The sequence below is a fragment of the Xyrauchen texanus genome, chromosome 2 (genome assembly GCF_025860055.1).
Source record: "Xyrauchen texanus isolate HMW12.3.18 chromosome 2, RBS_HiC_50CHRs, whole genome shotgun sequence".
Taxonomy (NCBI): Eukaryota; Metazoa; Chordata; class Actinopteri; order Cypriniformes; family Catostomidae; genus Xyrauchen; species Xyrauchen texanus.
In genome coordinates, this window is record NC_068277.1 from 24,304,143 (window position 1) to 24,319,747 (window position 15,605).

Sequence of the window (15,605 nt, forward strand, 5' to 3'; positions counted from 1 at the left end):
CAATTGAAAAGAATTGGGCCAATCCGCAAACGGTAAAATACTCACTGTGTCAAAAGTAAAGCAACAAGATGTAAACAATATGTCTTAACATGATTTTAGTGTGATAAAATCACTTACTAACCTTTTTTGTGTAAAGTCATGGTCTCTTTATTGCCACGACAATATAATGTCAATCAAGCCTAAACGACAAATTTACAGCTCAAATAAAACATGAGTTTTCACAGAAGAATGAATGTAAGTGCTTTAAAGGGGTCATGACATGGTTTTTTTTATTGTATTATTATGTTCCCTTAGGTGCAATTATAGTATTAATATATTTTTTTTTAAGAAAAACTTTTAAAATCTAGTGATTTATGACCTTTTCCCACCCTGTTTCTCATCCTCTGATTCAAACAGTCTGTTTTGGGGGCGTTTTCCATTTAAGACTTCAGTGTTAACGCCCACTGTTATGATTGGCTAACGTCAGTGCCTATGTATCAATTATTGACGCCCCCAGCCAGAACAATATGCAAGTAAACTAAGTAAAAACACTGTGATTATTCATAATGAATGAAATTGCGCTTTAAAAAGTAGTTTAAAGTTTAAAATAGATTACTTACAGTTTGCGTCGTCGTTGTTCCCAGAATAGTCGGCACGGACTTATCTTTGAGCAACAGTTTTCTGGCAAAGCCAGCATCATATTGAGATTTGTTCTCAAAACAGTCATCCTTAAAATGTACAGAACAAACGCTTAAGTTAACACTGCCGTGACTGGAACGTCCGCAAAAAATAAACTGCATCCATTTTTCCCTGACGTCTGGATCTTTCGGCAGCTTATTCAGAGGTTTTGTTTGACCACAGCCAGGAACAGCACATCTGTGTGGCATCGTAATTTTCCTGTGCACAAGTCCATCTCTCAGCACTCGCTGTCCATCGACTGAACACTTGTGAGGCGCACGGCGATACGAAATGAGCGTAGTTGTCTTGCGCTTAAATCGTAGTTATCTTGTGCTGGAGGCGGTCATATGCAAACGCTGGTACGTCACTTCTAACCGACACGTCACTTCTAACCATGAATCCAGAACGAGCTGTATTTTGAGCTTGATTAAATAAATGATTCGTTTAGAATGGGGAGGACGTCTTAAAATATTAAACTTGCAGGACGTTTTAATGATACAAAGACCTCTTATATACCAAAAGATCAAGGCAAATTTGGTTTCTCATGTCATGACCCCTTTAATAAAAGTATAAGCTTCGCATTTCTGCCTTTAACCCCTCCAAAAATTGGCCCAATTCACTTCCATTGTAAGTACCTCACTGTAACCTCGATTTTTGCTTATTTTAAATAAAAAGACGAACAAGTCTATATCATTTTTTGTGGTAATCAACATTATGCCACAAATGCTGTCGATTGAGCTGAACTTGGAATGAACCCGAAATATACCTTTAAATGGTACACTATGGGTGTGCTTTATCTTTTCAGTCGGTAGGTGGCACAAGCGTCTGTTTTCTTTTCCCAGTTTTGATGTAATGAGTTCACGGCTGCGTTACATAAAGCATCATCTTGGGCATTGTTTTTTTTTTTTTTTTTGGTAATACAATTTTATGACATGGTCTTGAAATTAGATCGCAAAATTAACATGTTTTTAGACGTTAAAATGCAGTCATAAAATTTCACATAACTCTGTTTAAATTTAAATGAAAAAAAAACGATAACATTGCAAAATACTTATGATTAAAAAAGTAGTATTCTGTTGCTCTTCTATTTAATCACATTTACCTCATCATCTTTAAATTTTACTTTTCAACGTTTGACATCTACATGTAAAACGCAAGAGCCATTCAGCTCCTGTGAAATCTTTAGTAAACACCAAAAAGTTAAGAACGCGGAACGGACACTTGGACACGCAAATATGAGCGTAAATTTGTAGAAGTAGGATGTCCTTTTCCCCCCTACTGTATGCAGCACGCGTTCTTTTCAAAAGAGATTTTTGATTGGAAGTTCCTTGGGCAAAGTGGGCGGACTTCGTGGATCTCTTTGATGACGTCAAATACATTGCCGCATCTGATTGGCCGGTTAGAGTGCCTATCAAACTCAGAGGCCAAACCCTAGTTGCTTGCTGTCTGAAGCGGCAGCGAGTGGAGTGGGACGAGAGGCTTCCGTCTCTGGGCTGCGGAATCTACCCTACGAAAGACAGCTATCGCTCTGGGCAGGAGGAGAGAGAGCACTGAAAGGGAAAGGTGGAACGCTTTTTCAAAGTATCAGCTCAATTAAATAAATAAATATTAATAAAAAAATCTACTCCCTTGTCAAGGAAAAGGCCTTCGGAGATGGGCGACAAGGCGGGGACCAGGTAAGGCAGTTTTTAGCGCAGGTTGATCCGCAAGGTTTTGATTTCCTTCATTTTTTGAAGTTACGAAGCAATATAATTCTCTCATCATCCACCCCATGATGACTTATCCAACTAGACGTCTGAGGCTGGAGAGATGCCGGGGGAAACGCAAAAGCCTATACACGATTGAGGGACTAAATCTGTACAATATATGTATCGGCACGTCAACCACCGATTCAAAGCAAACGCTCCCAAAACATGATCACTGGACATCTTACGCACTTCACCGAGGGTGGGGTGCCACAATCGGTTCCTGCACTCACGAGAAAAGCAAAGTAAACTCAAAACCTCCAGTCTCCTTGTAGTGGGCGAACCAGTGCGTAATTTAGTTGCTTTAAAAGGGCACGTTATCTGCTGCGATCTGCTGTTATCTGCTTGTTTTTTGGAGAACTGAAGTTGTGACCCTTCAAACAGTCAATCAAACAGCACTGTTTTTGTTGCACGCTCTTCTATTGGTTACATTCAGTCGGTACAATAACAAGTACGTACAACTGTTACAACGTAACGACAGGTTATCATATTCCTGAATTATTTTACATGAGCAGAAATATTATTATTTTCTGCTCCATGAACAGAGAGGAAAGTCGTTAACTAACTGTTGCAACCAATAAGAGAAATTGCTGCTCATCACTGAAAGCTTACTTCCTCAACTTTTAGAAAAGGCCTCTATGTTTCCTGTTGCAGCAAGTAGTGGGTTGATGCACATAAAATCTCATTTTAACTCCATTCTGTATGCGTGTGTGCAGAATAGGCCCCATAGATATTCGAGTCGTGGGCGACGATGTACGTGCGCGGAGTTTGATGAGAATCCGCTCAGTTGTGCCTTCATTTCTGCTTACATGTCACGGCTCACACCATCATGCGAGAAAACCCTAAGTCTACCTCCTGTCTATTTGTAAGCTATATTGCAGATCTTCATAGGGTTGCACATGACGTTTCCCTATTTTTATGCAGTGACGTTCGTTTGAGGTATAAACACACTTGCACACAGTTGCCTTTTCTAATCATGTGAAGTTGAAATATGGTGCCTGAACCTCTATCTATATTCTAAGATTTAATAGCGTATTAAAGCTCACAGACTCTCCCCTTTTTTCTGCCCTTCTCATTCATTCTTCGTCTTTATCATTTTTTTTCTGCCATCAAAGACCTCATAGATCCCCACAGTAGACTATAGGGGTTACATCAACTTGTCAGCTATAATGTAGTTGTCAGCCTGAAGTTGACTAGTCACCTTTCACGTGATTTAAAAAATGCATCTGTTGGAAATACAGTGTGGGGCAGATTTCCGAAACTTAGAATGGCATGAAGACTCATTCATATTAATTTGAAAAGCTATACATAAATTGAGACTTGTGTTTCTGCAGCACAAAAATGGGTGTTTTCCAATAAGTGGGCATTTTCAAAGCAGGACAGGTGTTTTTAAGCCACTTTACATGATTTGTCTACTACATTGAGATTCCCTACTTTCATTGGACAGTTGAGAAATGCCCATCCTGGTGTGGAAACACCCACTGATTGCTACATTGAGATTCCCTACTTTCATTGAATAGTTGAGAAACACCCATTGATCGCTACATTGAGATTCCCTACATTCATTGGACAATTGAGAAATGCCCATCCTGGTGTGGAAACACCCACTGATCGCTACATTGAGATTCCCTACATTCATTGGACAATTGAGAAATGCCCATCCTGGTGTGGAAACACCCACTGATTGCTACACTGAGATTCACTACATTCATTGAATAGTTGAGAAATGCAATCCTGGTTTGAAAACGGCCACTGATTTCTACATTGAGAATCCCTACTTTCATTGAATAGTTGAAAACACCCATCCTGATTTGTAAACGCCCACTGATTGCTACATTGAGGTTCCCTGCTTTCATTGAATAGTTGAGAAATGCCCATCCTGGTTTGGAAACACCCACTGATCGCTACATTGAGATTCCTACATTCATTGAATAGTTGAGAAATGCCATCATGCCCACTGATTTCTACACTGAGATTCCCTACTTTCATTGGATAGGATGGGCGTTTTTTCAACTATCCAATGAATGTAGGGAATCTCAGTGTAGGGATGGGCGTTTTTAACTGGTTTGGAAATGCCTAGTAAAGCACATAACTGTTAATCAGAAGGTTGCAGGTTCGATCCCCACAGCCACCACCATTGTGTCCTTGAGCAAGGCACTTAACTCCAGGTTGCTCCGGGGGGATTGTCCCTGTAATAAGTGCACTGTAAGTCACTTTGGATAAAAGCGTCTGCCAAATGCGTAAATGTAAATGCAATCAATAGGCATTTCCATGATTGCTATATTGTAAACACCCATCCTGGTTTTAAAAGGCCCAGAGTATGGGAAACGTCCATTTCTCTAAATTTGTTAGGGTTAGGTTTAGGGGTCTCTCTGATAATCAAGTAGCACTTCCTAATGAATATTACTGAATCATCCAATCAGTTATCGCTTATGAATTCAAAGGACTCTTCCACTACCACCCTACTTGCCAGCAGGTGTTGACGCCTATGCCTCTGCAATGAAAAGCGAAGTGGCTCAAATGTACTTTGATAAAGATGACACCGATGCTACATTTACCTCCAAAATATTCAAAGTGGACTTCAAATATAACAGAAATACTATGCAAAGTCACTTAAAAAGCACCATCTAGATGTTGATAAGTGATTTTCAACATGATCAGCACAACTTTTTTGTTTGGACTTCTGACCTTGTTGCTTTTTGTTCCTTCAAGAATGTGATTCTTTGATGATTAGAAAAGAGCTTTAAAACCATAGTCACATTAACATTTACACTGCGAAATTCCATGGGGAAGATGGCGTGGGCGGATGTAGACTGGGTGAAACCAGAAAAAATATGATTGTCAAGCAGCCTTTTTTTAATGCTGCACTTTATAATCTATGATTCTAAAGTTAAGATGAAGCTCAATGCTAAAAAAATATCATTGTCCATTGTGAATATTCAGTGTCAGGTTATTTTATTTACCATTTGCACAGCTTACACGGGGTACTCTGGGCATTGAAATGCTTGGGACAAGGCTCAGGTCATTGAAACAAAGACAATGCAGGACAATTTAAGATACAGATGAACTACTGATAAAAATCAGTAGTTGTGCTACCCCTGGTGGACTATACTCCTACCTGTTTCTCGTTCTGCTTCATAAATGTTGAATTATATTTTATCACTCACTCATGTTGTTGTGGAGGCAGTCTAGTGCGGGTGTGGAGGTGGCCCTTGCAGACTCACTGATGAAGAATTACTAAAAATAAAAATACATTTTAAAAGGGATAATTCACCCAACAATGAAAATGTTGTCATTATTTACTTGTATAATGGCAGTAAATAGTAATTTTGGGCTGACAAGCTTGAAAAAGGAGAAAAAACACAATAAAACTCAATGTAAAATTAATCGATACGACACTTAAGCGATATTAGGGTGATTAAATCGTGATGGAATTTTCGTTTTTGAGTGAACTTCCTTTAAGTGTAGCAACACCCTCTTCTTCAGGGTTTCCTTATATATTTTTGCTAGTTGAACCCATTATAACACAGCAGATTTCCCTGAGAATTGAAGTACGGTAATGTTTTCTTCGCATTTTTGCTTGTGAAATATTTAATGTTGTTGTTTATTATTTAATCCACATTGGCCTTTCTATCACAATCTTAAGAACCCCCTGCAGTGGGGGCCTGGGTAGCTCAGCAAATAAAGACACTGACTACCAAATCTGGAGACTTAAGTTCGAATCCAGGGCATGCTGAATGAATCCAGTAAGGCTTTCTAAGCAACCAGTTTGCCCGATTGCTAGTGTGGCTAGAGTCACATTGGGTTAACCTCTTTATGGTTACTGTGGTTTTCGTTCTCGTTAGGGTGCGTGGTGAATAGTGTGAAGCCTCCACACGAGCTAGGTCTCCGCGGTAACACACTCAACAAGCCATGTGATAAAATGCCCAGATTGACTGTCTCAGATTCGGGGCCAACTGAGACTCGTCCTCCGCCACCCACATTGAGGCGAGTCACTATGCCACCACGAGGTGGAATTGGGAGAAAAAAACTGCAGTTCCTACACAAAGCTCAAGGGCTTTGTGAACCCCCGGGTGGGGAAACCCTGCTCTTCTTTCTTTCTTTATTCTTAAAACAAACCCAAGATTGCTACAAATATTTATATGTTTGTTTCGAACACCTTTGTCATAATCTCACAATCCTTAGTTCAGGAAGTGTTTTATAATCTTGCTGTGCCATTTAACACAACCTGGCTGTGTTATTGGTTATGTATGTAATCTGACAGAACAGGGAATGGAGCATTAGCATAACTTTGTCATGTGTTAGTTGGCCTTATTGAAGATAAAACTTTAATAGGAATACAGTAAGAGGGTAACGTTTAGAAGGAAAGAAAGAAAGCAGTCTGCTAAAGCTACTGCAGTAAAATGTCTAAGGCGCGACTAAGGAGACGGAAGGAGGGAATGAGAATAAAATTGAGGAAAAGGAATAATGAGGAATGGAGACTGGAAGGTGGGAATGGAAGGGGGTAAGAGAGGGTAAAATATGCAGGCAGGTAGTGTTTGTCTGATTTGCAACTTTTGCAGCTGTTTTTGTAATCTGAACTTTATCAGCTTGTGTGTGGAATTGTTCTTCATGCATCGCGAGTCACTCAGCAGGCCACTTTTGGTTTTGTCGTCTTGGGTCACTTACACACTGCACAGTTTTGGTTGTGACTACCACTTTTATATGTATCTGCAAGAATAAATCCCCTAGATTATCATTATAAATGTGTGTACAAGATATAAGAGTCACTCCTAAAATTATGATGGCTGACATAGTGAAAACCATATCAACGTTTTGGCATCTCGTGACTGTGAACAAGAAAAGTGGATTCCAACAATTTAACCTGTATGGTATTGGAATTTTTGATAAAAGTACTATTAGCCCTGATACTGCATGGTAACATCTGGCAATTATATGTAAACCACCATCATTAGAGGCGTATTTGTGTATGCTCTTTATGCTTTCGTTTTCAAATTGCATACTCTCTAGGCCCACGATGTATGGGGTTACCATAAATAACGGGGCTGTTAGGAGCAACTGTGATTGGGAGAGATTTAGCAAATATACCTCTGACACGTATCTCTCTGTTCCTTGTTTTATTTTTAAACCATACTTAAGATGAGCTGTCAGTGTCCAAAAGAGAGTGCCATCTCTTAGCTAGCTGTTCAGTTTGGTTCTGTACACACAAAGTGGATTTAATGACAATTCAGTTGTCACTACCTGAATATTTTTGAAGTTGAAAATAATTAAGCACGCAGAAGAGGAGTGACAACCATATTTAGCTGCAGTGTTTACGTGGCCTCAAAGAATCACTTTGACAAGACTAGAACAAGACTATTGCACAATATCCTGCAGCTGATTGGGGATTAATTGTAGCTTATTAGTATCTTAAATTCTATATTCCCTGTACTCCATCCAGCTTGTTTTGAAAGGGTGACATTTCTGCATGCTTAAACTTGTGCTCACTTCATGTTGTCCTCATTTTGTGGTGTGGGATTAATGTGATTGATTGGTGTGTTCCATTTAAATCACTTGAACATCAGTACGTTTACAATGAGTGCATCTCGGTTGGGGGCTGACCTTTAGTAACCGCTGATAATGGATGAATTGTTTTGTGCATGTTTTTAACTCTTGACAAGTTGTAATTCTCCCCTCATCTCATACATCCTTCTAGTAGCACTCAGTTAATCTTGACTTTTCTGCTTTTCATTCTCTCTCTCTCTCTCTCTCTCTCTCTCTCTCTCTCTCTCCCTCCTTCAAATTACTCTCGCCCCTTAGTAGGTCACAATTCTGAAATTTGGTTGACGATTAATTGTCAAAAAAATTGTTGTGATTATGACAATTAATTATCTGTTTTTATGGCAATTAATTGTCTCTTGAAGGGCTTTCATGATTAATTGTCCTATAAATTGTCATATTTCTTAAAGGTGGACAGGAGTTGATTGACGTTTGCGGTGCAGCTTAACAACGCTCGGAATTGGAGTTCAACTGAATAACACACAAGCTTGCCATTTATACAGTATATTTGCTTAAAATTCCCGTATTTAGGCATTCGAATGTGAATAACTAGCAACACTGGAAAAAGCGGTAATGATTCTGAATGTGTCGGAAAAACCAGCAAGGAGACTGTCTGAACAGTCTGTTAATTTACAGAAAGAAATGCACATTAGGTTTGTGCCGACAGACGATGATCTCGGAGAGTCAGACTGATCTTCAATAGCTGATGCCTTTGACAAAATAAAGGCAATATTTGGCTTGTTTACCATTAATGTATTCAATTATTATTAGGCTATTATTATTATCAGATTACTATTACAAATAATTTGTCCATATACACAGACACACGCTTGAAGAAACAGACTTTATTATATTATTATTAAGATGACAGAAAAGCCTTCTGTGCACATTTCTGACACGCTGTTTGTACAGAACACATGCATGTAAAGAGTTCTCACTTATTATTTGTTTCTGTCTTCTGAATTATTATTATTATTATCATTTTAGCCCAGTTCGCTTTATTTCCATAGAGCAGTTCATTGTGAATGCATCTCTGCAGCATACACATCTGTAATTAAAACATAAAATAATACAAAAACACGTACACCTCGAACCATGATTTATATTTCAGTGATTATTATTATAATTATTATTTTTGTTATTATGTCTTCATTTGTGTAATTAAGTAATTTTCCACCTGCATGTTTAGACGGAGACTTGCCTGATGGTAAATGTAATGTTACATATATATATTAGGGCTGTCGATTTAACACGTTAATTCAGTGCGATTAATTTGACAAAAAATAACGCATTAAAAAAATTTACGCAATTAATCACACTGCCCCCGGAACATAATAAGGAAGATTCCTGATAAATGCAAGCTTGTAGTACTACCTGTTTACTCCAGAGGGAAAGTTCAGTAATTGAAATTTCAGCTGTATGAGCAACACACAGTTTATACAGTGAAGAAAACACTTCAGCAAGTTCTTGCGTTCAAAACACTTGAAGGAGCGCAAACATGAACTAAGTGATCTCAAGATGTGTTTAAAGATTGAGTATTAAACTATATTTAACTTGACACAGTGACCAAAACATTTTATGTTTATGATGCGACGCACCCGAGACACTACACAAGCATGTCTGACGCAGGTGTACATTGACGGGTCCTTAAACAAGCCCTCATAATAAATCTCCAACTGATTGACATATTCACTTGTGAAATGGATTGCTGTGAACTGTATGCCAATGATTGAGTTATTATAAATAATATGGTAGTAAACAATACATTGTATTCTAAAGCTGCTTTTTGTCTTATCAATGATTAACTCTTCTGCTACAAGAATGTAATGCATTTTAATTATCTGAATATTTTTTATTATATATAATTTTTTAATATTTAAAGATAACTATGTATAATTATATATTGATATAAATATGTATAATCTTTATATATTGAATTATTGTTATATGAGGGGCTTTCTCAGCAAATATTTGTATATGCGATTAAATACGTGTTTATTGCGTGAATTAATGCAATTAATTAATCGGGACACCATGTAATTCATTCGATTAAAATTTTTAATCGATTGACAGCCCTAATATATATATTATTTCCTTGATCTCTATTTTTCTTGGAGTGCAATTCAAATTTAGAAATGTATTTGAAGTTTTTTGTTTTTTAAATAAATTAATGTAATTTTCAATGCAAAATCTCTAAGCAAGAATATTCACCGATCCGATGTTCCGATGTAATTGTATATTGTGATATATATATATGTGTGTATATATATATATATATATATGTATATGTGTGTATTGTGAAGAATGTTACAAAACATTTATTCACACACACATTATGTATTTTCTCAAATGAAATACCTGACCAGTAGAGAATGCACAGCTGAAGTAGGTTCTTTGCCAGAGAGATGTTGTAAAGCCATCTTTCAAAAAGTTGAACACCACATTTTAATTGCACTTAATTTTTTTCCAGTTTCATTTGAATTTTTAGTTAAAACAAATAAAAAAATTTCAGAGTTTGAAATCAAGGTGTCTTGCTTAATTGTGTAGGCCTAACACTAATCCTGCTTAATATAAATTACCCCATAGTACCACCTAGCATCCAATCAGTGATAATACCAGTGTTTGTCATTTCCTGTGGAGTTTTTTTTTTTTCTGCGACCAACCGACCAATTAAAACTTGGTCGACCAAGACTCTTCTAGACTAATGTCGACTATTAGGGGGCAGCCCTAATACACACACACACACACACACACACACACACACACACACACACTGCGGCTGCGTGTGTCTCTCTCGAACTGGGGTCTTTGGCTCCCCTTTATTAGGGATGCATCGATCTGATACTTTGATCGGTATCGGCTCCAATATTGACGTTTTTAAAAGGATCGGGTATCGGTCCAATGAGCCCAATCCCAATCCGATACTGTGTGTTGGTCATGTTCGTTACTGTCAAGCTCAAAAAATGACAAAAGAACCATAAAAACACCATTCAAGTAGTCAATATGACTTTTGCATTTTATTCAAAGCCACCTGAAGACGTGTGATGGCTCTGTGAATCACAAAAGGCTGTGTTTTATAAGTAAATATATAAAATGCACATGCAGCTCCAACACGTTATTGAATGACGCTGCTCTGTTTACACACACCCACGGCTATTTTTAGCCTTCACACGGTGCGCCATATATCATGAACAACATCTCAGATGTAGATGCTCAGTAGTTTGGTTCACTTGTATACATTTAGAATGGCACCGGAGGTGCATTTTACCAGAATTTGAATAAGTGAATTAAACTACTGTGAACTTCCCTACAAATAGACAAATACAGGACTTCACAGAGAAACTCACAGAGGCAGAGATATGAACTCAGTAGCAGGGTTTATTGAACAGATGACTGAAACAGTGATGTAAACATTGTGAGTAAATCCAGTTGAGCAGAGTGGCAAACAGCAGGTGAGTAATATCCAGAAAGGGTATAGACATGATGAACAGATAACTCACAACAGTCTTATGATACTTGCAGGCAATAATGACGACACAGGTATGTTTGACATAGTAGAACATCCTGGGGTCTCAGAGATACTATGGATGAGAACAGACAAAGAGTGCGTGTGAAAGCGGGGTATATATGCAGTCCTTTATTAGCCACTAATCATATGCAGGTGTGTAATCAGAACTCGGGAGAGTGAGCACTGTGACAGTAGTGAGGAAGAAAGAGAGAGAGAGACCGGTGGATCTGTGACAAAAGGTGCATGATTGAGATTTATTGCTGTTAAAATATATTATTATCATCACTTATTTTCTATTGATGACGTATACTGGAATTACTGTTAATATTGCTGCTACATTATCCAGTATACTAGTTAATAATAAAGTGTAGCGTTTCTCTTTTTCTCACCATGCACAAGAAAACCTGAAGTGAATTAAAATGTGCAATAATTAAATAAAGAAAAGACCAAGAGGCTGTGTCTTCTTTGTTAAAACTTTACCTTGTTCTTTATCCTGGCATTCATAAAGAAAATCTGGTTTTGGGAGTTTATAGCAAAATACATGCTTGAATATAAAGACCGAAGTTCTTGTGGTGAATAGACCTTTCGCTGGGATTTCATCTCGCAAATTCGTCATGGATTTGGTGTGAACAGGCATTTAGTGTTGTCTCTAACACACACATACACACCCTTAATTTATCATCTGATGGCTCCATTATCTCATTTATAGCTGAAAGGGCAATTCACTAGAGACTCGGTAGCGCCCATTCAAACACCTGTCTGCACTGATGGATTAAGTCTCTACATTTAATAAGCACCCTGTTCCTCTAACATAGTCTAGTTTGGACTGAGGTAACCTCTCTCGTGGGACAGTGTCTCATGAATTTCTCCACTGCTTTCAGTTTCATAGATATTTTGGGGTTGTGTGTGCTGAATAAGGCCACATTTGCAAAAACTAATGCTTCCACTAGATAATTTTTTAATATTCTAAAGCTGCCAAAATACATTTTATACTTTTATCATATATCATCTGCAAATATGCAGATAGATATCTTGCCTCTGCAGTTGCTGACTTCTTTTAATTATTTATTAGTTATTTCCTTCTTCCTAGTGTATTACATTTTCTTTATGTGCAAACAATTACTAAAATGAGAAGTCTAAACAGAATCCTGGAGAAACTGCTACTTAAATCACAAAATCTTTTTTGTTGTTTTTAGTTTTTTAACAAAGTTATAGTTTTGGGTGAAAGTTTGAGTAAATATAATTCTAAATAAAAGTTAATTAATTTTTTTGGACATTTAATGTATATTTTATTATTATTTATTTTATCATTTACTATTATGTTAAATTGTGTGATATATCGGCCTATCTGGATATCGGCATCAGCCATTAAAAAACCCATATGGTTGACCTCTATTGAAGCACAAACAGTTGAGTTATGAGTTAAGCACGAAAGTGTATGAGTAATATCAGTAGTGATGCTTGCCTTAGCAAAACCCCCAATAATGACGTAAATCAGACACTTTCTCTAAAAATAACTAAAGTTCAACAATCAAGAGTGTTGCCCTGTGCGTAGAACAATTTGTGAACCTTTTCACTCTATCATCTAAGCTCATATCATGGAAAGCAGATATTTGGAAGAATTCAGTGTTTTCACTTCCCTGTGGGAAGTGGTCTAGAAAAAACATTTATGCACCCTAGCAATGGAAAAATAATATAACAGAGAGGCAATCTCAGCAGTTCTTTTTTTTTTTTTTTGTGGACGTAAATTGCTTGTACTTGACCTCTATATCATTTTACCAAATAACCTTTACTTCACGCAATGTAGGTTGTTGGAAAATAACAGGGTCAGGCTTAAAAAGGGTTCTAATTATGGTGGCATTGCACATTTGGATTATGACAACAATTCTGTGATGTGGGGTTTGGTTGATTAGCCTAGTGTCCTGTAATTTGTCCGAATGTGTTAACAACTGAAAGGTGACTATAATAAGATATCCTCAGTGCTTCCCTTGGCTCCATCCAAGTTGGGATTTGCTATGGTGGTCAACAAATTTACTAGTCATCCAACAACTGACATGTCGATTAGTGAGGTCGACTACTAACATTCGTTTTTTTAAGTGGTGGTGGTGGCCGTTCTTTATTGGAGCCTTTCTAATTTCTTATTTTATAGTTTTGTGCAATAAGATGTTATATTTATTTAGCCTATTTACCATGTTGAAGTGCTACCCAATTATACATCATTTTCCTTAACACAGACTAGTCGTTTTTACTGCTCAAAGTTAACCAAATAGGAATGTTCAATTGTTTGTTGTTGAGGACAATACATTTTTGTTTGTAAATGTAAACTAACCAGATACCTCAATATATTTTATGACGCATCGATATATTAACATTAGCCAACATTTATATTAGAAGCCTTATTTGTGTGCTTTCCAATGTCATAATAGCTTTGGGAAACCACAATGGGGAGATATAAAATGTATTGAAGCCGGTTGCTGGTAGGAGAAGCACAGTTGTAGTCCAAACTAGGTTGTGGCTGTCATTATATACACAAAAGTAACAAAAGTTTTTGTACTTCTTGAAGAATGAACAAAGTGACATTGATGAGTTTGCAGGTAAGTTCGAAAACCGACGTTTTATATGAAATTTATCTGTGTATTGAGTACGTTTCATTCAAGCTGTCAAACCATAAAAAATATTTGTAACTGAAAATACATTGTGTCGGCTATATGAAAGATACATATACACAATGTCTACACAATGATGGCTAGAGTAAATAATCTTTGTTCATTAATAGTGATTTGGGTATAATTTAATGGAAAACTAAGTGAGTAATGTTCAGAAGCACACCAGAATGTGCAGCTTCTGGAGTCGTAGCTCGTTGTCTGTCAGTAGTGGTGCGCTTACTGTAATGAAACCTAATTGTATCTTATTTTAGAATGCGCTATGGCGTCCACCAGACGTAGCCCGTGTGCTGACCCCTTTAATTTACCCTGTATGTTTGAAAAGACAAAAGACTATTGTGCAATGAGCTTCCTTATTTATATCTAAAAAAATCCTGATATATTATATATTGATAATCATTGGGAAAATCTTCAGATTATCGATACATGAAAAAGACATCGATCCCAAACCTAGCATTTGAAACTATGAGCTCCTGTTTTAATTTCTTTGCAGTGACTGCCAATCCAATACAGAATTGATTTAAAAATATATATTTTTGTTTTTAAGTCTTTAAATGGATTGGCACCTTATCCTTCTGACCTACTATGTATAAATAAACCTGTTAGATGTCTGAAGTCATCTGATCAGAGACTGTTGACATTTCCCAGGTCAAGACTAAAGATAAGGGGCGACTGTGCCTTTGGGGTAGCTGACCCAAAGCTATAGAACAGTCCTCTGTTCCTCAGATCTGCCTCCACAATACCGGTAGTTGAATTTAAGTCCAAGCGAAATAATTATTTCTTTGACCTGGCTTGTAATCAACCTTAGAGTGTATTGTGTATTGTATGTGTTTGCATTTCTGATTGTCATGTTCTCATGTATTGTGGTTGTACAGCACATTGGTCAACTATTGATGTTTTTACATTGCTTTATAAATAAATTGATTGAGAAAAATGAAGAAGCAACCATTAACTCTGTCCATAACTAAAAATGACATCTAGGGCCTTATTTTAAAGTTGAAGTATGGAATTTCTGAGACACTAGCTCTGAACGGAATTGCAAAAATAAACAATGTTTTAAAAACAGCTTTCTGAATACTGCCCTCACCTGTAGTTGTTCAAACAGTCAGCTTGTCCTGCCCCCAGCTCACGCCATTAGTTAAGTAACATCAAAACAAAAACACTGAAAAAGTTACATACTTCAGCTGTAAGACCATTATGTCTTAGACACAGTGCTATGCAATACATCATACATGCATAGTCAGTGGGAATGGCCATGAAGTTTTGGTATTTTTGTATATTTATGTATCTTATCTTGCATTTTAGTGCCCTGAATCAGGATGCGATAGGCCTACCTACTGAATATTAATGGATAATAATAAATGTAGCAAAATTTTAAGATTTTTACAACTCGCAAGAGGAGCATTCAGACATTTAGTTTAAAATTAAGGTTAAAACACTCACAGCAACTGCAGTTTTCAGCAAACTTGAAGAACAAGAGCTAGTTAAGATGCT

At 37.1% G+C, this 15,605-nt stretch overlaps 1 protein-coding gene across 1 annotated transcript in view; it reads left to right on the forward strand.

Annotated features, from left to right (window-relative positions):
* Nucleotides 1–2,087: 2,087 nt before the first annotated feature.
* Nucleotides 2,088–15,605, forward strand: part of LOC127659047 (arrestin red cell-like) — a 60,948-nt gene continuing 47,430 nt past the window's right edge. Inside the window, exons 1-2 of the mRNA XM_052148675.1 lie at nt 2,088–2,220; nt 2,295–2,333. Of these exons, the coding sequence (XP_052004635.1) occupies nt 2,311–2,333 (23 nt within the window). The 5' untranslated portion in view covers nt 2,088–2,220; nt 2,295–2,310. The remainder of the gene's footprint in view (nt 2,221–2,294; nt 2,334–15,605) is intronic.